Source organism: Aplosporella prunicola (assembly GCF_010093885.1).
Source record: "Aplosporella prunicola CBS 121167 unplaced genomic scaffold K452scaffold_66, whole genome shotgun sequence".
Taxonomy (NCBI): Eukaryota; Fungi; Ascomycota; class Dothideomycetes; order Botryosphaeriales; family Aplosporellaceae; genus Aplosporella; species Aplosporella prunicola.
This window is the reverse complement of record NW_022983594.1, coordinates 29,590-50,955: the sequence shown is the minus strand read 5'-3', so window position 1 is coordinate 50,955 and position 21,366 is coordinate 29,590. Positions and strand designations below refer to the sequence as shown.

Here is a 21,366-nt window from a genome sequence, read left to right as displayed (position 1 = left end):
TGGCTTGGCACGTAAACAACCCCGACGTTGAGTCTGACGTTGCTCTAGCCCTAACGCTAAACCTATTTAGGCAGGTGGCGGCGGAGTTACCCCTGAGATACCCCTCAACACCATCAATTATTCGGTACACCAGCAAAATTATATCCAACTACCGTCTGCCACCGTCCCCCTGAACCAAGCTCCGTCGGGGCGAGACCGTTCTTGGCGCGACGCTACGGAGACGGTCGTGACCGTCCGTTAGCGTACCGTCCATTTGACTGGACCGACGGTAATAAGGCTGGACGATTCCGCACGCTGGACTCGATCCCTTATGGTTACTAAGCCCCTATAGTCTCGGGGCCCGTATGGGCCTTCTACCCATAAGGTCTTCCCGACCCTGCGGGTTGATTTCCCTTGAGGTCTATAACACCCACCAAGCAAGTCTTCTCAACGAAGCGACAAGCTAATAAACCCTCAACACAATATCCGTAGCCCTAAGCACAACGTACTACAGAATCCGTATTACGCATCCGCTATCCACCATTTCAGCGAATAGTAACTGCCACTCGTACCCTTACACAACCACCAGTAGTAGTACGGGCCACGACTTAGCCGTCGGTACAAGCTGCCGCAGACGCGAGAACTGCGCCCACACCCACACCACGAGTTATACATATGCCTAATCCTCACCGGCGGCGCGCTTCGATTCGATGCTGACGGCAAAAGGCGCATAGCGTACGTGATCCATACGCGTCTGGTTGATGTTGGCGCCGCCTTTGCGGCGTAGTGTTTCCGCGACGCGATCCCCGAACCGCCGAGGCACCGCCGTTTAGAGGGGCGTTGGTAGATGTGATGGTCGAAATCGTAGCCGTCAGGGTTGAGAGGATGCGAATCGAACCAGGCAGAGATGCGGTTCATCGTGAACAAGAGAGATTTGGGTTGTTGTGCTGTGTTGTGGATGTTGGTATTGCTTCCCTGCTGCATGAGATTGTGCGACGTCGGGGTTGAGACGGCAACCATCCCGCCGGGTCGTTCCGCTGCGTCTTGTACTGTACCTAACCAACTGTAAAGCTCTATTGCGGGGAGAATATTCAAAAGGAAGTGTGAATGCAGCTACATAGCTTTGTCTGTTTGCACAAATTGTTTGAACTGACTACCCAAATATTTGAGCTTGAGACTACATCACCATGCGGAAACCATCACTCGCTTTTCTCTGCTCTCATTCACCGTCGTGCTAACTGGGATAACATGAACTAAGAGTGTCTTGTCCACGCACCCACGCTATTTGATACTGAGAGATATCAATTGCTTTCAAGATTCTCGGTTGACATCGGTCTAAAGAAAGCCACACCCAAATACGGCTAGTGATCCCTTAAGTCGAACACAATTTTGGCTAGGCTACTCCGCACTATGACGAGTACTTCTTCAGCTTTCAGCCGACCAACAACTTGCCCACAATTCTTTCGTCAAACATGAACAGCGAATATAAATCTCGGTGACAGGCGTTCCGCAAATAATCCGCAAATCATACATATTATTCTTCTTACTCTTCGTACTTTACCCACAAAATTCGAGGTAGCGACGATGACGCCTCCAAAAAATCCGTATGCATTTCCACTTAAGCCAAAGGAGTACGCTCCTGGGCCAGTACCCATCCTGGACGAATGGAAAGCGCTTTGGAATGCATGGGACCTCGTAACTACTAAGATGATACCGGTAGAGGCTCTGATGGAGAAACCAATCCCTCTTCGCAACCCCTTGCTTTTTTACCTGGGTCATATCCCTACGTTGTAAGTGATTTCGCTTCAGGTGAGCGGAGTAGCTGCGTATACTCACCAACCCCGTTTCATAGTGAAGACATACATTTGACACGAGCTACGGGCAAGAAGCCAACAGAGCCAGCCTGCTACGCCACAATGTTCGAGCGTGGTATTGATCCCGATGTAAACGATCCAACTCAATGCCATGATCATAGCGAGCTGCCGGAAGTGTGGCCCCTATTATCCGAAATCATTAACTACAGGGAAAGGGTTAAAGCCCGAATAATGTCTCTATACATAACAGGCGAAGCCTTCAATAATCGATGCATAGGCCGTGCGCTTTGGATTGGCTTCGAGCACGAGGGTAAGCCTTTCAGCTTCAAGTATAGTCTTAAATAATACACTATTAACGTAAGTCATTTAGCACTGCACATCGAGACCTTTCTCTACATGTCGATCCTGAGTCCGAACCAGTTACCACCGCCAGATATTCCGCGGCCAAACTTTGCCGGTATGGCTCGAGAGGCCGCAGCAGAGCGAGTCGAGAATGAGTGGTTCCGCATCCCAGAGCAGGAGTTCACCATCGGCTACGAAGATCCCGAATCCGACGACGGGCCAAATAGATTCTTTGCTTGGGACAATGAGCGAAAGCCGTATAACGCCCAAGTTGAAAGCTTCGAGGCACAAGCTCGCCCTGTCAGTGTCGGAGAGTTTGCAGCCTACCTTGTAGATACGGGTATCGAACAAATCCCTGTGACCTGGGTTGATTCGGATAACTCCAACCATACCGACGGGAACCATTGTATCAACATCAATGGTCTAGACAAAGCGACAAGCTCAAGGCTTGATAGGAACAAGCAAGATTCTCTCCAAGCATTCATCTCTCGTCACGGTATCCGAACAGTATGGGGCCCACTTCCACTCTCCCAAGCGCTGGACTGGCCCGCAACCGCGTCCTACAATGAAGTTGCAGGATATGCCAAATGGGTCGGTGCACGAATACCCACATTACATGAAGTACGCAGCATCCATGAGTACGTTGAGAGAACGCGTAAGGCTCCCGACTCGGCCGTCAACAAGACGTTCCATACCGACTCGGAGGCTGTTTTTGTGGATCTCGGAAATGCGAACGTGGGCTTCCAAAACTTTCATCCAACGCCAGTGACGCAGAATGGAAGTCGTCTCTGTGGACTTGGGGAATTTGGCGGCGCCTGGGAATGGACAAGCGATTCTTTCGCTCCACAACCGGGTTTTAAACCCATGGACATATATCCGGGATACAGCGGTACGTAATTTCATGACTGGGAAATGCAAGAGCGTACTGATCGAGGCTCTAAGCCGACTTTTTGGATGGTAAGCACATCGCTATCGTCGGAGGAAGCTGGGCAGTACATCCGCGCATTGCGGGCCGAAAGAGCTTGTAAGTTTTCGATTTCTTCGCTTCTTTAAATGGATAGCTTTTTAGCATTCTAATCGTAATTTGCAGTCTAAATTGGTGGCAGAGAAATTATTTGTATCCATGGGTAGCCACGCGATTGGTAAGGGACATTTGAACTAAGAAGTAGTGTAAAGAAATTTCAAAACTACCGACTGTAGTTTTGGTATGATGCTCTGAAGCCTAATGCGTATGGCTAACGCGTTCTTTCTAGGATTCTAACACTGTAGCTTTAAGCGAAAGTATGAAACTGCTACCTTGAAAGCAGTCTTGATTGGAGGCAAAACTGTTGGTATGCAACCTAGCACTACTACACGCGCGAATGTTAATGGTCGTTTCAATTTAAACGCTTAACCTATCGGAGAAAGAAGCAATGTGGATGACGTGATATTGTCTTACGTGTCGGGGTAGCTGCATGGTATCGTTTACGAGGCTGCAGCGCAGGCTTTTGTCATTTTGGGGGCCATGTCAGCCTCCCCCAACAGTTTTCTCGACCGAAACACAACCACCCTGATAACCTCCACCTACCCAGCTGCGATCAAAACTTACATTTACAATACCCCACAATCATGTCGGATCTCTACTCCACAGACATCGGACCGCAGCTAGGGACGCTCAATACCGCCCCGATGTTTCGGCTCCCGGCCATGCCAAATATCGTGTCGGAATGGGCAGCAATAATGCCACTCGTCGTCCATCTGGCCAGCCATCGTGACGACTACCTCACAGCCGGTGACGTTGCGCTACTGGGGCGTGTGTCGATCGGGCTGTTCCCAAAGCTAGGCACACTCGCCGGCATCGCACGCTTACTCGACCGCACAGCCGAGTTTCTCGACCAGGCCAGCACGCGCGGTGATTCCAGTAGCACAGTTTGGGATGTTCGCTGGGGAAGCATATTTCCTTGTGCCAACGGCGCCGCCAGTGCGGTCATTGCGAGATACGCGAGAGCGGGCCAGGGTAAGCGGACGCCGATCCTGATGCCCGAAACGCTGCCGTCGTCTCTGCCGCTGTCGCCAGAGCGCTACGATAGCGGAACAAGCACTTGGAATTTGGGCGGAGATTCGAAGGTAGCGGACTCGACAACGGAAAAACCCACTGCGCCATCGCACTTCCGCCGGTATCAAACTTTGCATGTATATTATTTTGGTCGACAAATGCGACGGAAAAAGTCAATCGGGAGACGGCTGGACGAGTGGCAATTATCGAGGTTTAGTCACATCGCATCATTCGTCCTCCTTGTTGGAACTGCCGTCGCCCTTGGTCTCTGCGGCGCGTACGGAACAGCGGCGATCATTTTCTGCAGTGCCGTTTCCCGCTTGGTCCTACAAATCATCACTATACAGCGTCCACCTGGCTATCTGGGGAACAATGAGGCACATGACGCCTGCATGCTCGTGGCAACGCATGTAAATGCGATGGAGTGGCATCTATATACCGGAGACAGGGGCGTTGTGGACTCGCTGCTGAACAAGGCTATGTTCATGATTCCAAACCAACCGAGCACGAGAGTGGTACTAGCAACCTGGTGGTTGAAGGCCGCGCACATACTACAGTTACTAGGAATGACGTACGTAGCCGCACAAAAGAGCTGGGACGGGATGTTTCTCGTCTTTCTCCTGACTTTGAACTGGTTTCTTCGTTGGGGTTTCCGGGAAGCAGGCCTTGCACGTTATTGGCTTGACAAGGAGGGCGTTGAAGTTGAAGTAAAGACGTTCAAGTTCACTGGGAGAATGGCCATGCTGGGTGCCATTCAAATATTCAGTGACACGAAAGTCACCTCTTGGATGGACGACATTCTTCCTCCGCATCCAAGGCGAGATGCCTGGTTAAAAAGAATACATGGGCAAAAAATCGACGCCAATTCTTTCTCTCCTCAGGATTTGAACTCAATCGAAAGGAGCTTCGGGCTTTCAATGGCCGCGGCAAATGTCCTTAGAGAGGAACTAAGCAAAAAATCTGTTTAGCGACTTGGAAACAACATACCTAGAATATCTTTTCGCTAGGAAAACACCTAGACTTCGGCGAAATGGACCAAATCAGACGGGCTTCGGCTTTGGCCCCCACATCAACCGTGCTGTGAGATGTCACAAAAAGAGGCGCAGGAATTCTGTGATCCGCATACCTATTTTTAGATGGGTCGCGCCTTTATAAGGCCCCAGCATATCAAGGCTGATTCAGCCTTCGCTACCCCGCATCGCTTTGCCAAGCTCTAAATGTGCGTTACACTTACTTCAACGTACCTCCATCATGTATCCACTATTATCGATGAGCTCGGTGACCTTCACACAAGAAAAAGTCGAAAGGATTCTGAGAGAAGTTCCCTACAAAGTTGCAAACAAAATCAGAAATCTTGGATCTCTTTCCGACTCAGACCCGCAACCCCAATACGAACTGATTCCGATCCCGTACACCGTTTGGTCTACAGAGCATGAGCTCGATGAGGGCGCAAATCTCATTGGTTATAACACGGTCGATCGACGAAAGCGGGCATTTAATGAAGTCAAGACATACTGCGATGCTCTTCAAGATCACTCTGGTCACGTGGATTGCCTGGACGCTTCTTTCACCAAACTTCTTGAGTTTAATTTCAAACCTCCCGAGGGAATGGACAGTGTTGTCAAAGAGACATGCCACCTCCTCGAACGACTACCTGCAGTGCCACCAATGCTGGGCATCGACACACCTTCAACGTCCAACATTTATGCCGGTTTCTTTGTCGAAGGATCGCCGCAATTCTGGGAAAATCTCAGGGTCGTGAGATTTGTGGACTCAAACATTATTCGCCTTGCAATGCTTATTGTTATTGAATCAAGAAAAGAGCGACATATCTGGAACCGCAAGATCGTGGAATACATCGACCTCATTGGGGAGCTCTTTGGGGTAGCTTCTGAGCAGGCTTCCTCTTCACAGCTTCCAATTACTGAACTGGCTATTCTACGGCAGTTTCTGTGGACCGGTTGGCAGCGAGCAGTCCTTTTGAACTTCTACTACACGCTGACGAGCGAAACTACGTCAGTGAGTCCCAACCATCGGGAAAGGAGTCTCGTCCTTGGCGTCCAACTAAACGCTTCATTAAGGGAAGCTTTACAATCCAAATCGGTCCAAAGCTCTTCTGGGACAAAAGCGGAGTACATGTGTAGCTGGGCCTTTGAATTACTACGGACCGACCGTGCGGCGGTGGCTCAAGACTTCCGGGTATTTCACGAGCGTTATAATGCTGTTCTCGGTCATTTGCCGCCACGGTGCATTGTCAACCGTGGGTCTCTGATGAAGAACTTGGGCCCCAAGCAATGCAAAGGAAAATATCCAACACAATGTCAAAGGTTTAGAGGCATGAAAATCACCAACCAATCTGCGCATGCCTTGCCATGTCGAGGCAACTGTCCTCGACTTTACTGGGACGAATATTCATACAGGAATATATCTGGGGCTCGTGCCGTTTCTATTGTGCATACCAAAGAGCAACATTCTTTACTCTGGTATTGCAAAGCATCGGATACAACCATGGCCATCTCGCATGTTTGGAGTCATGGGCAAGGCGGAAGGCCCGAAGCAGAGGGCACAGGGTTTAACACCTGTTTGCATCACCGCTACAGAAGAATAGCCAGATCTCTTGGATGCGACTCGTACTGGATGGATACGCCCTGTATTCCACAAGACCATGATCTGAGACATGAAGCCATAATGGAAATAAACAACATCTTTACCAACAGCAAGGTAACCTTGGTGTGCGACCGCGACATAATGAGCATAGACGTCAGTGACCTGACAGTAGAGCGACAAGAGTCTATCCTCTCAGCACTGCTAGTCTGTGACTGGAACGTAAGAGCATGGACATATCTAGAGTCAGTGAAAGGCCGCGACAACATTTTTCTACTTTGCAAAAATGACGCAGTGCTCAGGCTCGGAGACATACTGAAGACCGTCTACGACAAAGGCAACATGTCAATTGCAGTGCTGTTTCTTACAGCCCAGCACCTCTTACCGCGAGGACTGTATTCGGCTCCGACCGGGGACACTAAAGCCGAAGGCGATCATTTCTGGGGAGGTATGGAAGTCGAGGATGCGGCCAACAACCTCAGCCACCGGCACGCATCCCGCCCCGGCGACGAAGTCGTCATTTGGAGTCTCCTTACGCTATCAGTCACTGTCGGCTCAGATGCGCTCAAGTTCTGGAAGTTACGCATTGGAAGCCACGTCCCTACTGGCTTCTTGATCTCGAGCAGTCCGCGTATTGGCTACAAGAGTGAGGAAAATTTAGGTTTTGGGTGGGCGCCATGCCGCCCAGACCTACCGGAACGGAAGCGGTGGTGGCAGCGTGAAACGTTCCATTTTGCCTTCGATGGCGTCGACACTGAATACGCGCGGATCAACGAAGATGGGTTGAGCGGACAGTGGGTCTCCCGTGTTTTCGACGCACACCCGCCTTGGCCTCACGTAATCTGGGACTGGGGTATGCAAGGCACCAGCGCGGAGTTCCGCATGCTACGGCGCGTTGCGTCGATGATACCGAGGCGGTTTTACTGGGGCGCACTGCTTGCTCCTGCGGATTACGAGCGAAGCACTTCTGTTGATCCAGTTCTCTACCGTGGCAAGGCTGACGGCACTGTGCTTGCTGTTGTTGCATCGCATGGTATGGAAGACGGGATTTTGATGCGGTATTCCATGCCCGAAGAGAATCAGCAGCCGTGGTACTGGATAGGCGTGGTTGAGTGGCCGAAGTCGATTCCTTTGCCAAAGTTTCAGCGGGAGGCGTTCCTGATTGTCTAAGAAATAGCGATAAATTCTTGATTTGAGAGTGCGGGGTCTGCAGGTAACTGCATGTTGTTGCCTGACAAGCTGATGCCGTGTAAGATTAGCTGACGTCACTTTGCAGCGCCAGTAACCATCTATATAATTGACATCCATCCTGCCAATGGCTTTTTACTTGTTGCTAAAGCTTCCGCTATGGGCGACATTCTACTTTCCCGGCACAGCAGTCTCTCACAACAGCCTCAGGAGACCAATGATTTTGAAATCCAGCTCATCGGGACTAGCGACTCTATTGCTGATCAACCAACCAATAAAGCCAAATGGTACAGCCAGCAAAGCCTTTCCATGTGGACCATCGAGGTTCTTAGTTTTGCTTTGGCAGTTATTGCCTTAATGGCAATACTCATCACACTTTTAATTCACGACAATCAGCCGCTCCCACAATGGCCTCACCTGATATCCATCAACTCTCTCATTGCTACGTTTACGGCAATCTTCAAAGCATGTATGCTTTTACCCGTGGTAGAGGGGATCAGTCAGTTCAAGTGGTTGTGGTTCAGTAAGCCACAGCAGCTAGCTGACATCGAGCGCCTCGACCTGGCAAGCCGTGGACCCTGGGGTGCTCTTCGACTCTTGTTCAATTACTGTATTGGGAGACGCGGCTAGTAAGTGGATACAACCTCCGCTTCTAGATATATTCACAGGTATTTGAAGCTCACAAACCATATTATATAGTCACCTTGCTAGCTTTGGCGCAGTAATTACTATCGCCTCACTTGCTATCGATCCTTTCTCACAGGAAATAATCAAATACCACAGCTGTCTTCAGCCAGTGGATGGAATGAAAGCCCAAATTCCGAGAACCAATAATTATCATATTCATGGACCTCCGGGCGGCATTAACTCAGTCGGCAATGAACTTGATTCGTCCATACAGCTTGCATTTTACACGGGTTTATTTAGTTCTCTAGCAAATGCGTCCGCACCTCTAGCAGTTAAGTGCCTGACAAAAAATTGCACATTCGCTGAAGAAGACAGCGGAGCTTTCCAGACATTAGCGATTTGTCATTCTTGTCAAGATATATCTAACGAGGTGACATGGAACTCTAGTGCGAAAGAATACGAACTTCCCGTATTCTCTAGAGAGAACAGATCAATATCCTTGACACCTTGTAACGACTCTAAATGCAAAGCCTATTCAATAAGCAGCCACCATCCGGCACCGTCTAATCTCTGGGAAATCGAAGCACTTTTAAGAAAGAATCACTCGGATTGCTGGCAAGAGCCCTGCAGTCCAACCCCTTTCGCTGTCGGATGTTCATTACGGCCATGCTTGAAAACTTATGGGGCAAATGTAACAAATGGAGACTATAAAGAGATAGAGCGGGGTGTGGAATTTCTCGCTTCGGACGAGGATGGGGACTTTTCGCTAGCTTCCAAACAAATTTTGCGGGATGGCAAGTGGCGCGATTGCGAGAAATCCCAGGAGTACAGCGAGAACACTCCAGTTCTTGTTGACTTGAGGGACAAGACTATCCATGGCCGGAAACTGGATACTTACTATATGAGGCCTCATTATCCACCAGAAAAGGTCTGGTATCCTAGAGACTGTGTGTGGAACATGGACTACTATACTAGTCGAGCCATTAGGGACTTTCTATCTGGAATGTACAACGGAAATCAACTATACCACTATCCTTCTGAGGATGTCAATATTATCTACAGTAACATATGGCTACAATTACTCTACCAGAACGGCAGCGCCACTATGGACACAGTCAATAGTTATTGGAAGAACATCGCCGAGGCCATGACAGCTCAAATACGACATAGTGCCACTGGGCCCGAGAGCACACGATACGCCTTCGGCAAGGCATGGAGCCAGCAGACCTGTATTCACGTTCGGTGGGCATGGATCAGTTTCCCGGCTATGCTCATGGTACTTTCATTTTGTTTCTTCGTCGCTGTCATGTTCCAGAGTTGGGAGAACGAGTGGAAAGGTGACTGGAAATCTTCAGCGTTGGCGCCAATATTCCACGGGCTCGGCCAAGGATGCGATTTGCAGGAAAGCAAGATGATGAAAGACGACATGTATTCAACTTCGAAAGATATGCGAGTGCGGCTACAACGCAGAGGGAGCGGATGGCAGTTGATTGACGTCGAAGAGATCAAAGAGAAGACTCCCCAACCGCAAAGTAATAAGACGGGAATGCGTTTGCGGTCGCAGACGCTTTAATAATGAGACAAATATTGCGTTAGAGATTGACACGATCATACTTTCGGATTTAGTGGGGCTAAATATTTAAACATACAAATGATATAAACGATATAGCACAAGACCACTATATTGAGATCCCTTTTCACTTTGTTTATATAGAGACCATTGGTGTAGAAAACTCCGTTTCCTTGCACACATCTTTTCTTCGTATTTTTTACAAAATGGTAGAGGCTAATAGGTATCTCACAGGATAATGGAAAAGCAACATTTTATTCTTAAAACCTTGCTCTGAAATGTTCTTTTCACAATCGATTTCCCCCGAAGATTTTTGTGGTGGCTGTAGCAAAGCAAAGGCGTCTTAATAGATAACTTCTAGAAACACTCTCGAAATTGATTTAAAAGCTTCCTTAGGTCGAGATGAACGCTATGGCTCTTAAAACTCTATAAAGGCTTGTGAAGCTGGGCGCGAGGAATTGGACGCCGCTTGTCCTCCTAAATTACTACTACCTATGGAGGTATATATGCTGCTATCTAAAAAGAACACGTTTTCTCTTTGAGATCATTGCTTCCTTGCAGTAGATAAATGAGTAGTGCAGGGGGTAAGGCTGTTGTGTAACAACTGACTGTAATAAGGCTGAAAAAACGAGAGTTATCGGAGTGATCCTGGCTGACAAGGCTATTTAAAACGAGAGACTAGTTTTCTTTTACTCTGCAGTAGATATAACTTGAGATTTCGGTCTTCCATATATATAGATGTAAAAACCTAAACACAGAATGTTAGACCGTCAACAGCAAAACCAAAGACATCCAGCACAATCTACAGAAACAATTCCATTCTCTCCCTACCTTCCACGCTTACATTTACAGACCTACAATTAATAATAAAGAACCCTAACAAAGCCGAACAGAGCTCCGTACCACGCAACTCCCACTACGACAATAGGGCAGCGCTGGCTACGAAACCCTCAAAAATGAACATCTCTTCTCTACAAAGCACAAAATTCAAATCTATACCAGCTTCCTCACTCACCCACAAGCGCAACACGACCGAGTCCAAACCAAAAAGCCGACTACCTGACGACATATCACGCACGAACAAACACAGCACACCACCCCCCCTCATAGAGCCTCGCCAGCGCCAGCGCTAGCGCCCCATCCACATTCACATCCACGTACGTCACTATACTCAAGACCAGCAGAAACCGAGTCCCGAACACATTGCGAGGGCAAAACGAAGGAAGCGCCGGCAACAAGAAGGCAAGAATTGAACATCCCCGCACGTCAGCGCCCCGTATCCACAGGCAGAAGCACAAAACAGGGTCTAGTTTTCGCACTTGACGCCAACGGTGCCATGTAGTGGGGGCCAGTGAGTAAGACTAAAGCCCCAGACGAACAGCAAGAGGGTCTGTTACTTTTACATCAGACAAGCTAAGAGCAGGCAGGCCCACTCCGGGGAAGCGGAAGCGTGATCGACTGGGTAGGTAGAGATCGATAGCGTTTGCAAAAAGCATCAGTGCTTACGGAGTTCGGAGGAGCGTGATTGGTCGGTTGGCCTGAGCACCCCCACACTGCAGGTGCGCGTCTCCACGCGTTTGTTCATCGTTGATTGTTGATTGTTGATCGTTGATCGGATGGTTAGGGCGATTGGCGGTTGACATTTGCTGGCCCCACCTCTGTGTGCTGGGTGCCCACTTGCTGATTGTTACCTAGTTGCTTAGGGCTTCTTGTTGGACTTCACTAAGTTCACTTCACTTGACTTCGTGGCTTGGAGGTGGGGGCGGGGTTGTTTGTTTTGACACCACAATCATGTTGGCTGTCACTAGGTGCGCAAACAAAGAAAAAGCAAGCAGATCATGACAAAGAACCAATTAATTCATAAAGCACCATAAACGCTCACGCCTGCTCGGCCGCATACAAATACCCCAGCACGCGCTCACAGAGATCCTTCCGCGGCCCCGCCTGGTCGTCATTACTCAACGCATGGCTAGCACCAGGAATGACGCCGCTAAAGTCGTCGTCCCAGACGGGCTCGCCATCGCCCTTGCCCGCATCCGCGATGCCCTTCCATCGGCGCAGCAAGCCCTGCTTGTCCACCCAGTCGGGCACCGCCTGGTCCGCGCCCGAGATCATGACCATCAGGCGCGCCTTGGCGGCCAGCAGCCCGCGCTGTCGCACCATGCCCCAGGTGCGGCTCAAGCTCTCGTCCAGCAGGTCCGAGCTGAACATGTCGTCCTCGCCGGGGTTGTGCGGGCTCTCGGGGCTGACGAGGCTGAGGAAGCGGCGCGCGCTGAGCGGCGTGTTGGCGGGGTAGGCGATCTGGCTGGTGAGCTCGACGGGGAGCAGCGCGTCGAAGGACTGGTCCTTGCCGGGGGCGGTGGCCTCACGCGCCATGGCAACGAGGCGGTCGTAGACCTTGCGCGTGTCGGCGGGGGACTTGCCCAGCCAGCCCTGCTGCAGGACCCAGTGGATGGCCTCGCGGTCCGAGACGGGTGCCTGCATGATGGCGCCGTCGAGGGCGGGCCGCTGGACGTGCTGCAGGCCCTTGTCGAAGACCGGGGCGCTGGTGTGCGGGTTCGGCTGGCTGAGGTAGTGCAGCACGCACTGCGAGCCGGTCGAGTGGCCCATGAGGACGAGCTTGCCATTGCCAAAGCGGCCGGTTTTGTAGTCGCGCACGTAGCGCAGGCATTGCGCGATCTCGTCGGTGTCGCGGTCGAGGTGGCCCAGGCCCCAGGACTGGTAGGAGGAGGTGAGGGTGAGGGAGAAGAGCGACCAGTCGGTGGGGTTGAGGGCGCGGGCGAGGTCGGAGAGGTACGAGGTTGTTGCGAGGCCGTCGCCGAGGCCGCCGATGAAGACGAGCGAGTGGGGTTTGCGGGCGGTCGAGGGCGTGAATTCAAAGGTCGTGAGGGTTTCGGTCTGCGCGGGGGGAAGGGTTGGTTAGTTACTCTCTCGCCATGCGCGGGGGAGACGGGGGGAGTAGAGGCGGCGTACGTAGTGGTGCAGGATGCCGGGCAGCCCGCCCTTGGGCCAGAACTTGGAGTAGGGGCTCATGGCGGGAGTTGATTGAGTGTGAGTGTTTGGTTCGATCGCAATGGCAAAGCAGACGAAGGCGACGATATCGGGGTCAAGATCGGGGAAGCGTCAAGACAGAAGCAAGCAAGTCAAAGTCAAAGTCAACACCGACAACCCGGTGGAGCCGCGGCCGCAAAAGAACACGCCGCCTCATATACGCCAGCACGTCATACGGGGCAGCAGCAGCTAGGTTCGCGCGCGCGCGGGCACACCTACATAGCCCGTGCGTGGGGGGAGGGGGTGTGGAAGAAGCGAAGCACGGAGGTCCCTGGCAAGCCCGCAAGCCCGCAAGCTGCAGGTCCTGGTCGAGGGAGGTCGATGGGCGGTCGAGGTCGGATCTAGCCTACCACACCGACATCGGGCAGGAGAACCCCAGGACCCTGTCCCAAGTCCGTCCCATCGCTACGACGACGGTGTCGGACAGGCAAGACGCCGTCCATGCTTTTCCAGGAAAGCCACGACACGACCTGGCGCCCGATCTGATAAGATTTTTCACCCTCCCATCCAAACATCCACTTTTGCAATTTCCGTCAAAAAGCGGGGCCCCCCGGGCCCATCGCCAAGTCCAACCGCTGCCCGACCGACCCAGATTGCAGACGCCAGCGCAAAATCTGATAAGATTCCAGCACGTAACGCCAAGGGTCTAGCTACCTGCGCCATTGAGATGACGGATCAAGGATTGATCGAAGGCTTACGCACGGGCCAGGGCTCTACGTAACGGCAACGGATCTGATAACCTTATTACTTCATCAGGTGGCCGGGGTGTGTGTGCGGCGTGTATGTATGTATGTATGTATGTATGTATGTAACATAACTAACGATACGATAACCCGCGCGGGGGGCCTGGCTGGAATTGTTCTTTTCACTTGGTGATGATGATGATGATGGATGTTTCGTCATGGATTTGATTTGATTTGATTTGATTTTCTTCTTCGTTGCGCATTAATTTAGGTAGCTGAAACTCTCTCTCTCGCTATACAAGCAAGCATGCATAAACCCCTCCCCTCCATGCCTTAGGTAGTTCGATATCCACAAACAATCAAACAAACTTGTGTCGGAAAACCCGGCACTGCTAACCCTCTACCTACCAATCTAGCTTAGAACAGCACGCCCTTGGTCTGGGCCTTGGTGACCTTCAAGTCCTTGATCAAGAACATCCAGATGAGCGAAAGGCCCATAATCGCCGTACCCGCAATCAGCATCTTGCTCTGCGCATCGGCATACGCCATGCTGATGGCGTGCCTGGTCGGGGTGCCGCGGGGGTAGCTAAGCTGGACGTCCAAGTCGTCGTAGATGGCCTCCCAGTCGGCCTTGTCGGCCTCGGGCAGCAGGCGGCGCAGCGCCTTGGGCAGCGTGTGGGTCCAGATGCCGCCGGAGATGGAGCTGCCGACGGCGGAGCCCATGTTGCCAAAGACGTTGAGGAAGGCGAGGGCCGAGGCGGCGTTGTTGTGGTCGACCGACGCGAGCACCGCCACCTGCTGCACGATGATCATGGTGCCGCCCGAGAAGGCCAGGAACACTTGGCACATGATGTTGTAGCCGACGGACCAGTGCGGCTGCCGGAAGTAGATCATCAGGCCCTCGCCGAGCAGGTACAGCGGGATGGCCCACAGCAGCAACCACCGGTACCGGCCCGTCTTCTTGATGCAGAGACCCACGCCCAGCAGCCAGACGCCCGACACGACGTCGAAGATGGACGTGATGTAGCCCGTCTTGGAGATGCTGGTGCCGTACACGACCTGCAGGAACGACGTGTAGTAGTCGTCCCAGCAGTAGTACGCGACCTGGTAGGTGGCGTCGACGAGGCAAGCGCCGAGAACGGTACGCGTGGCCAGCATTTCCCACGGCAAGAACGGCACGGGCGCCACCCAGCGCTCGACGGCCGCGAACGCAAACAGGCACAGGATGCCGATGACCAGCATGATGATGATGTGCGGCGTCCTCCAGTCGTTGGCAGCCGAACCGGCGAGCGTGAAGGGCAGGAGGAAGAGAACCAGGCCGGCAGTCAAGAGAATGACACCGGGGACTGACGGACCCAATCAGTATAAAGAACACATCAAAAACGAAGGCAGGAAAACGCACCATCGAACTGTATCGTGTAGTACCACAAGCTCTGCATAGGCGTGCGACCGCTCTTCTCCTTCTCGACGAGAAGGCCCCTCTGCTTGGCGAGGTGGCGGTTGTAGCGCAGCAGGCCGAACAGCGGCGCCGCGACGATGGGGAGGATGATGGCGAAGCAGCCGTAGCCCCAACGCCAGTTGCCCTCGTGGAACCTCTCGGCCGCGGCCGGGCCCGCGTACGCCGTAATGATGTAGGGCGAGGACGTGAAGGCGTATGCCAAGCCCCTGTCACGCAGCGACGAGGTGTCAGCCGTCACGACATCAATACAGAAGATGAGGCCGGCGAAGCCGACGCTGTAGAAAACCTGTCACACTGTTAGTTTTCGTTCATTTTCATTTTCCATCTCTTTCATCTTTTTTCCAGACGGATGAACGCAAATATAAAGAAGAAAAGAAAAATGCATACTTGAGCAGCGCAGTAGGTAGCAATGTTCTTGCACACGGCCGACAAGATCAACCCCACCGTGGCAAACAGCACCATCAGCGCAAATCCAATGGAACGATCCCACAAGTTTAGGATCTTGGCCACGGGCATGTACGTGGCAGCACCCATGACGCTGGACACGGTCGCGATGACGGGAATCAGCGAGTGAGACTCGAAGCCACTGGTGATGTACGCCGACAGGTTGTTTGTGATCTGCGACTGGAAGGCGTTGACAAGGTACAAGCACCACATGCTGATTTCGTTGTCAATTGATTTTCCTCGCAACACAAAAAAAGCATTGAATGCACGCATGCACTTACAGGATATAGACGGCGGCCAACGAGCCCTTTGTCCAGGTCAGCGTCACGGCTTCCGCCTGCTTGACACCGTCCTGCGCGGCTTCATTGGGTGCGTTCAAGTCCTCGCTGGGCGTCTGGTTGACGTCGACCTCGGCATGGTCCTTGACATCGTGCTCGCCAGTGGTCGTGGCACTGGAAGCCGTGCCCGGCGAGGACGACGACGACGGCTCGTCTTCCTTGGTTGGGAAGAACTTCTTCAAGAACCCTTTGGCCTTGGGCGCTGTCGAGGCCATGATGGGCAGTAGGGATGACAACGACAACAAGGGTGTCCGTTGCTGTTGGAACAATAGATAAAAAGGGAAGAATCGATTGACTGTCGGCCGGCGTGGTTAGTAGGCGTTAAAGCACATCTTTAAGAGCCCACGCGGCCCCAAGCCCAAGGTGTGGGCCCCACCGGCATTCCTCGCCGCTGGGCCCTAATCCAGGAAGCCGCTAAAGACCAAAGATCAGATTGTCGCCGATAATGGAGCTCGTGGTGTGACTCGTGCGTGGCTATTAAGCGAAGGAAAAAAAAAAACCGAAAAAACCTGGCGGCCCGCGTTCGGCGCAAAGATGGAGCGCCATTGGCCTGGTTTCCACGGAACGCCTATGCCTGCGATTCTTTGACACATCTTATCTGATCAAGGCCCCACCGCTGCGCACTCCAGCATCGGATGGTCAGATGCAGTACAAAACCCGCTTGCGATAACTCCTTTGGCCCTTAACTCCCCTCGGTCCTCCCGAGTCCTTATGTGCGTAGGAGCCACGCCAATTCGTCAAGGGACCCGTCACACGAGCGCCACAGCGCCTTTGTCGTCCGGTAATTGCCCGCTGTTGCCGCCACTCTTTAAATGTATCAGTCCGATCGATAGTACACGTTCCTAACCGCCCCGAGACAGTAGAGAAACATCCAGCGAGATGAAGGCCGTCCAGAAACTCGCGGGCTTCCCCACCCTGCTGCTGGCGGGCAACCCCTCCACAGCGGACCTGGCCACGCTGCTCGTGGGCATCGCCGGCTCCATCGCGGCCGGCGTGCCCTTCCCCTTGATTGGCATCATTTTTGGCCAGCTGCTCGACGACTTCAACGGTGCGACGTGCGGGTCCGACTCGGAAGAAGGGGGCTCCGGGTACCAGTCCGGCATCAACGACAAGATCCTCATCATTGTCTACCTGGCCATTGCCCAATTCGTTCTCATTTACGTCCATCTCTTGTGCTGGACCCTCACCGGCGCCCGCCTGGCCCAGCGTCTCCGCGAGAACTACCTGCAGAACCTGCTGCGCCAGGAGCCGTCCTTTTTCGATGGCCTGCCCCCTGGAGAGGTCGCGTCGCGCCTGCACAGCGACATCCAGACGATTCGGTCCGGCACCTCGGAGAAGGTCGGCATCTGTCTTTCCAGCTTGTCCTTCTTCATCACGGCCTACATCGTCGCCTTCATCAAGCAGTCCGAGCTGGCCGGCATGCTGGTCTCCCTCGTCCCTTGTTACTTCATCATGTCCTTTGTCGGCAGCCACTACATCGAAAAGTACACGGGCCTCATGTCCGACTACGCCGCGTCGGCCGCGTCGATAGCCTCCGAGGCGCTTAACAACATCGTCGTCGTCCAGGCGTTTGGCGCCAATGCCCGGCTCGAGGAGAAGTTCTCCACTGCGCTCAAGTCGTCCGAGCAGGAGGGCATCAAAAAGGCCACGGCCATTGGCATCCAGACGGGCTTCCTGTACTTCATCGCCTACTCGGCCAACGGTCTGGCCTTCTGGCAGGGCAGCAAGCGCGTCGCCGAGGCCGTGGGCACGGGCTCCCAGGGCACGACTGTCGGCTCCGTCTTCACCGTCATCTTCATCCTGGTCGAGGGTAAGCTTCTCCACTCCCAAGACTTACTTACATACCACGTGATTGATGGAGCTCCACCACTAACACGCCACAGCAACGCTCCTCCTCAGCCAAGTCGCCCCCTTCATCCACCTCTTCTCGGCAGCCGTGGGCGCGTTCCACAAGCTCCGCGGCGACATCGACCGCGAGCCGCAAATTGACGGCACGACGACGTCGAACCTCGCGCTCCCGGCGGCCGGCGCCGGGTTCGAGTTCAAGAACGTGTCCTTCACGTACCCGTCGCGGCCCGAGATCACCGTCCTGGACGGCGTGAGCTTCAGCATCCCGCCGAACAAGCACACGGCGCTCGTGGGCCTGTCGGGCAGCGGCAAGAGCACCATCGCCGGGCTGGTGACGCGCCTGTACAACCCCACGGCGGGCGAGATCCTGTTTGACGGGATTGACGTGCGCGAGCTGCACGCGCGCGACGTGCGAGGTTTCCTGGGCTTGGTGCAGCAGGAGCCGTCGCTGCTGGACCGGTCGCTGCTCGAGAACATTGCGCACGGGCTGATCAACGACGCCAGCCCCGTGCACGCGCACCTCAAGCCCACGCTACTGGGGAGCGAGCTGGCCGAGGTGGCGCGCGAGATGCGCGACGATGGGGTTGACATGCTCGTCGCGGCCGAGAAGCGCGGCGCCGAGTGCGTCGAGATTGTGCGACTGGTGAAGCGGGCGGCCGAGCTGGCCGACGCCGACGGCTTCATCACCAACCTGCAGTACGGGTACGGCACGACGGTGGGCTCGAGCGGGCGGCTCATCAGCGGCGGGCAGAAGCAGCGCGTGGCGCTCGCAAGAGCCTTGGTCAAGGACCCGCCGCTGCTGGTGCTGGACGAGGCGACGGCATCGCTGGACTCGCGGTCCGAGGAGCGCATCCAGCGCGCAATTGCGGGCATCACGTCCGGGCGCACGATTCTGACCATCGCGCACCGGCTGTCGACCATTACAGCGGCGGACAACATCATCGTCATGCACCGCGGCAAGATCCTCGAGCAAGGCACGCACGCCGAGCTGATGGCCAAGGACGGGTCGTACGCGGAGCTGGTGAAGCTGCAGTCGCTGGCTGCGCCGGCGGCAGTCGGTGGTGGTGGTGGAGCGAAGAGAATCAGTGCTGGCGACGACGAGATTGGCAAGTCGAGCACGTCGGACGACGGGGACGGGCTTGGCGTGGCCGACGACAAGGAAAAGTTTTCGACGCACGAGGAGGAGACGGTCGAGGGAGACGACGGCGACGAGCCCGAGCCCGAGACGCCGAAAAAGTCCATGTGGGCGCTGGTGCGAGGCTACGGGCCCGCGATCCGGCCGCACCTGCTGATCATCGTGTTTGCGCTGCTGGGGTCGGTCGTGGTGGGCGGGGCGTTCAGCGGAGAAGCCGTCATCTTCGGCAACACGGTGGGCAGCCTGTCGCCGTGCCACAGCGGCAGCTTCATCAAGTCGCGCGGCGACTTCCTGGGCCTGATGTTCTTCGTGCTGGCCATCATCGAGTTCTTCGCCAACATCTTCAGCTGGACCGGCTTCGGGTGGGTGTCGGAGAAGGTCGTGTACACGGTGCGCGTGCTCTCGTTCCGCAGCCTGTTTGCGCAGGACCTGCAGTGGCACCAGTCCGAGGGCCGGTCGCCCGCCCTGCTGCTCGCGTACATTACGCGCGACGGCAACGCCCTGGCGGGTTTCAGTGGCAGCGTCATCGGCACCCTGTTCAGCATCACCGTCAACCTCTTCGCCGCCATCATCCTCACCCACATCATCGCCTGGCGCATCGCCCTCGTGTGCTTGGCCCTGGTGCCGCTGCTGCTGGGCGCCGGCCTCATGGAGCTGCGCGTGCTGGGCCAGTTTGAAGAAAAGCACGAGAACGCCTACACGCACTCGGTCGACATTGGCGTCGAGGCCGTCTCATCCATCAAGACCATCGCCAGCTACTCGCTCGAGGCCGAGACGCTGGCGACGTACAAGCGCTCACTCGACGCGCCGCGCAAGGACACGCTCAACGTGACGCTGCAGGCGTCCTTCTGGCAGGCGCTGACGTACTTTCTGGGCAACATGGTCAACGCGCTGGCATACTGGTGGGGCGCCAAGCAGATCATCCTGGGCAACTACAACCAGACGCAGTTCATGATTGTCGTGTTCTCGCTGCTGGTGTCGGCGCTGCTGTGGAGCCAGATGTTTGCGCTCGCGCCCGAGCTGTCCAACGCCCGCGCCGCCATGGCGCGCATCCTGTCGCTGATCCAGCTGGGCGAGGGCGGCATGGTCGGGCACGTCAAGCCACTGGCAATCGAGGCCGAGGACGGTGAAGTTGCCGCCGTGCCCGACGCAGCGGCGGCAGAAGGACACGAGGCCAAGCCCGCGCAGGCGGCCAGCGTCGAGCTCGCCGACGTGCACTTCTCGTACCCGGCGCGCCCGGACATCAAGGTCCTGAACGGGCTGAGCATCAAGATCGAGCCGGGACAATTCTGCGCGCTGGTGGGGCCCTCCGGCGCCGGCAAGTCGACCATCATCTCGCTGATCGAGCGCATGTACGTGCCGCAAACGGGGCGCATCCTGCTCAACGGCGCGGACATCACGGCCTCGAAATCCGTCGCGTTCCGCGGCACCGTGTCGCTGGTGCCGCAGGAGTCGGTGCTGTTCGAGGGCAGCGTGGCGTTCAACATCGCTCTCGGATCACGGCCGGGGCACACAGCCTCGCAGGCTGAGATCGAGGCCGCGTGCAAGCTAGCCAACATCCACGACGTGATAGCCGCGCTGCCCGAGGGGTACTCGACGCTATGCGGGCCATCGGGGAGCCAGTTCTCGGGCGGGCAGAAGCAGCGTCTATCGATTGCGCGGGCGCTGGTGCGGCGGCCGGGGCTGCTGATCCTGGACGAGAGCACGAGCGCGCTGGACGCGGAGAGCGAGCGCCTGTTGCAGGAGGGCCTGGACAAGGTCGTCGAGGCCGGGACGACGGTGGTCGCGATTGCGCATCGCTTGCATACGATCCGCAAGGCGGATTGCATTTTCCTCGTCGATGGCGGCAGGTGCACGGATCGCGGCACGCATGACGAGTTGTTGGAGCGGAGCGAGAGCTATCGCGCCAATGTTATGCACCAGACGGTTGCGACGTAGGAGGTGGTGGTGGTGTAGAGTTGGGTTTTGGGGGGAGCGGTAATGTCTTTTTTGTATGATGATGAGTGAATAGAGGACTTTTTATGATATGTAGATAAGATTCAATGTTCTTTTTCGTTCTTGATATGCAGCATGCTCTCGATGTCTTTCCTAATGAGCGTGGTTGTAGTGGACGATTAACGGTGGGTTGCCGTCTGCCGTGGAACCGGTAAACATGAAGTGAAGATGATGGCTGTGGGTGGTGTCTATCACAACCGTTAGCACAGCTCTCACATACGAATGAAATGAGCACATAATACCGCAGCCAAAGC

General features: G+C 54.6%; 8 protein-coding genes across 8 annotated transcripts; 5 read left to right on the top strand and 3 right to left on the bottom strand.

Annotated features, from left to right (window-relative positions):
• Positions 1–459: 459 nt before the first annotated feature.
• Positions 460–1,063, bottom strand: K452DRAFT_149722 (uncharacterized protein). The gene has a single exon (XM_033535524.1). It carries the CDS (start codon positions 997–999, stop codon positions 502–504), a length of 498 nt encoding a protein of 165 aa, XP_033391728.1. The 5' UTR covers positions 1,000–1,063; the 3' UTR covers positions 460–501.
• A 500-nt stretch (positions 1,064–1,563) lies between these two features.
• On the top strand, positions 1,564–3,292 carry K452DRAFT_280666 (uncharacterized protein; the record flags this gene model as incomplete). Its single annotated transcript, XM_033539463.1, has 6 exons — positions 1,564–1,769; positions 1,832–2,103; positions 2,164–2,541; positions 2,614–3,024; positions 3,078–3,159; positions 3,226–3,292. The coding sequence occupies 6 exons, from the start codon at positions 1,564–1,566 to the stop codon at positions 3,290–3,292; spliced, it is 1,416 nt and encodes a 471-aa protein (XP_033391727.1).
• Positions 3,293–3,639: 347 nt separating this feature from the next.
• On the top strand, positions 3,640–5,138 carry K452DRAFT_329921 (uncharacterized protein; the record flags this gene model as incomplete). The annotated part of the gene is made up of 2 exons (XM_033545081.1): positions 3,640–3,658; positions 3,766–5,138. 2 exons carry the CDS (start codon positions 3,640–3,642, stop codon positions 5,136–5,138), a joined length of 1,392 nt encoding a protein of 463 aa, XP_033391726.1.
• Positions 5,139–5,381: 243 nt separating this feature from the next.
• K452DRAFT_292763 (uncharacterized protein) lies at positions 5,382–8,116 on the top strand. The gene is made up of 2 exons (XM_033541439.1): positions 5,382–7,987; positions 8,051–8,116. Exon 1 carries the CDS (start codon positions 5,422–5,424, stop codon positions 7,942–7,944), a length of 2,523 nt encoding a protein of 840 aa, XP_033391725.1. The 5' UTR covers positions 5,382–5,421; the 3' UTR covers positions 7,945–7,987; positions 8,051–8,116.
• On the top strand, positions 8,033–10,169 carry K452DRAFT_345190 (uncharacterized protein). The gene is made up of 2 exons (XM_033545446.1): positions 8,033–8,591; positions 8,662–10,169. Exons 1-2 carry the CDS (start codon positions 8,122–8,124, stop codon positions 10,160–10,162), a joined length of 1,971 nt encoding a protein of 656 aa, XP_033391724.1. The 5' UTR covers positions 8,033–8,121; the 3' UTR covers positions 10,163–10,169.
• Positions 10,170–11,922: 1,753 nt separating this feature from the next.
• On the bottom strand, positions 11,923–13,426 carry K452DRAFT_362819 (uncharacterized protein). Its single transcript, XM_033546537.1, has 2 exons — positions 13,133–13,426; positions 11,923–13,057 (listed from the first exon to the last, which is right to left on the bottom strand). Exons 1-2 carry the CDS (start codon positions 13,190–13,192, stop codon positions 12,038–12,040), a joined length of 1,080 nt encoding a protein of 359 aa, XP_033391723.1. The 5' UTR covers positions 13,193–13,426; the 3' UTR covers positions 11,923–12,037.
• Positions 13,427–14,146: 720 nt separating this feature from the next.
• K452DRAFT_292761 (uncharacterized protein) lies at positions 14,147–16,692 on the bottom strand. The gene is made up of 4 exons (XM_033541438.1): positions 16,078–16,692; positions 15,740–16,010; positions 15,296–15,638; positions 14,147–15,239 (listed from the first exon to the last, which is right to left on the bottom strand). Exons 1-4 carry the CDS (start codon positions 16,347–16,349, stop codon positions 14,311–14,313), a joined length of 1,815 nt encoding a protein of 604 aa, XP_033391722.1. The 5' UTR covers positions 16,350–16,692; the 3' UTR covers positions 14,147–14,310.
• A 272-nt stretch (positions 16,693–16,964) lies between these two features.
• Positions 16,965–21,084, top strand: K452DRAFT_322712 (uncharacterized protein). The gene is made up of 2 exons (XM_033544543.1): positions 16,965–17,944; positions 18,018–21,084. The coding sequence occupies exons 1-2, from the start codon at positions 17,014–17,016 to the stop codon at positions 21,053–21,055; spliced, it is 3,969 nt and encodes a 1,322-aa protein (XP_033391721.1). The 5' UTR covers positions 16,965–17,013; the 3' UTR covers positions 21,056–21,084.
• The last annotated feature ends 282 nt before the right edge of the window (positions 21,085–21,366 follow it).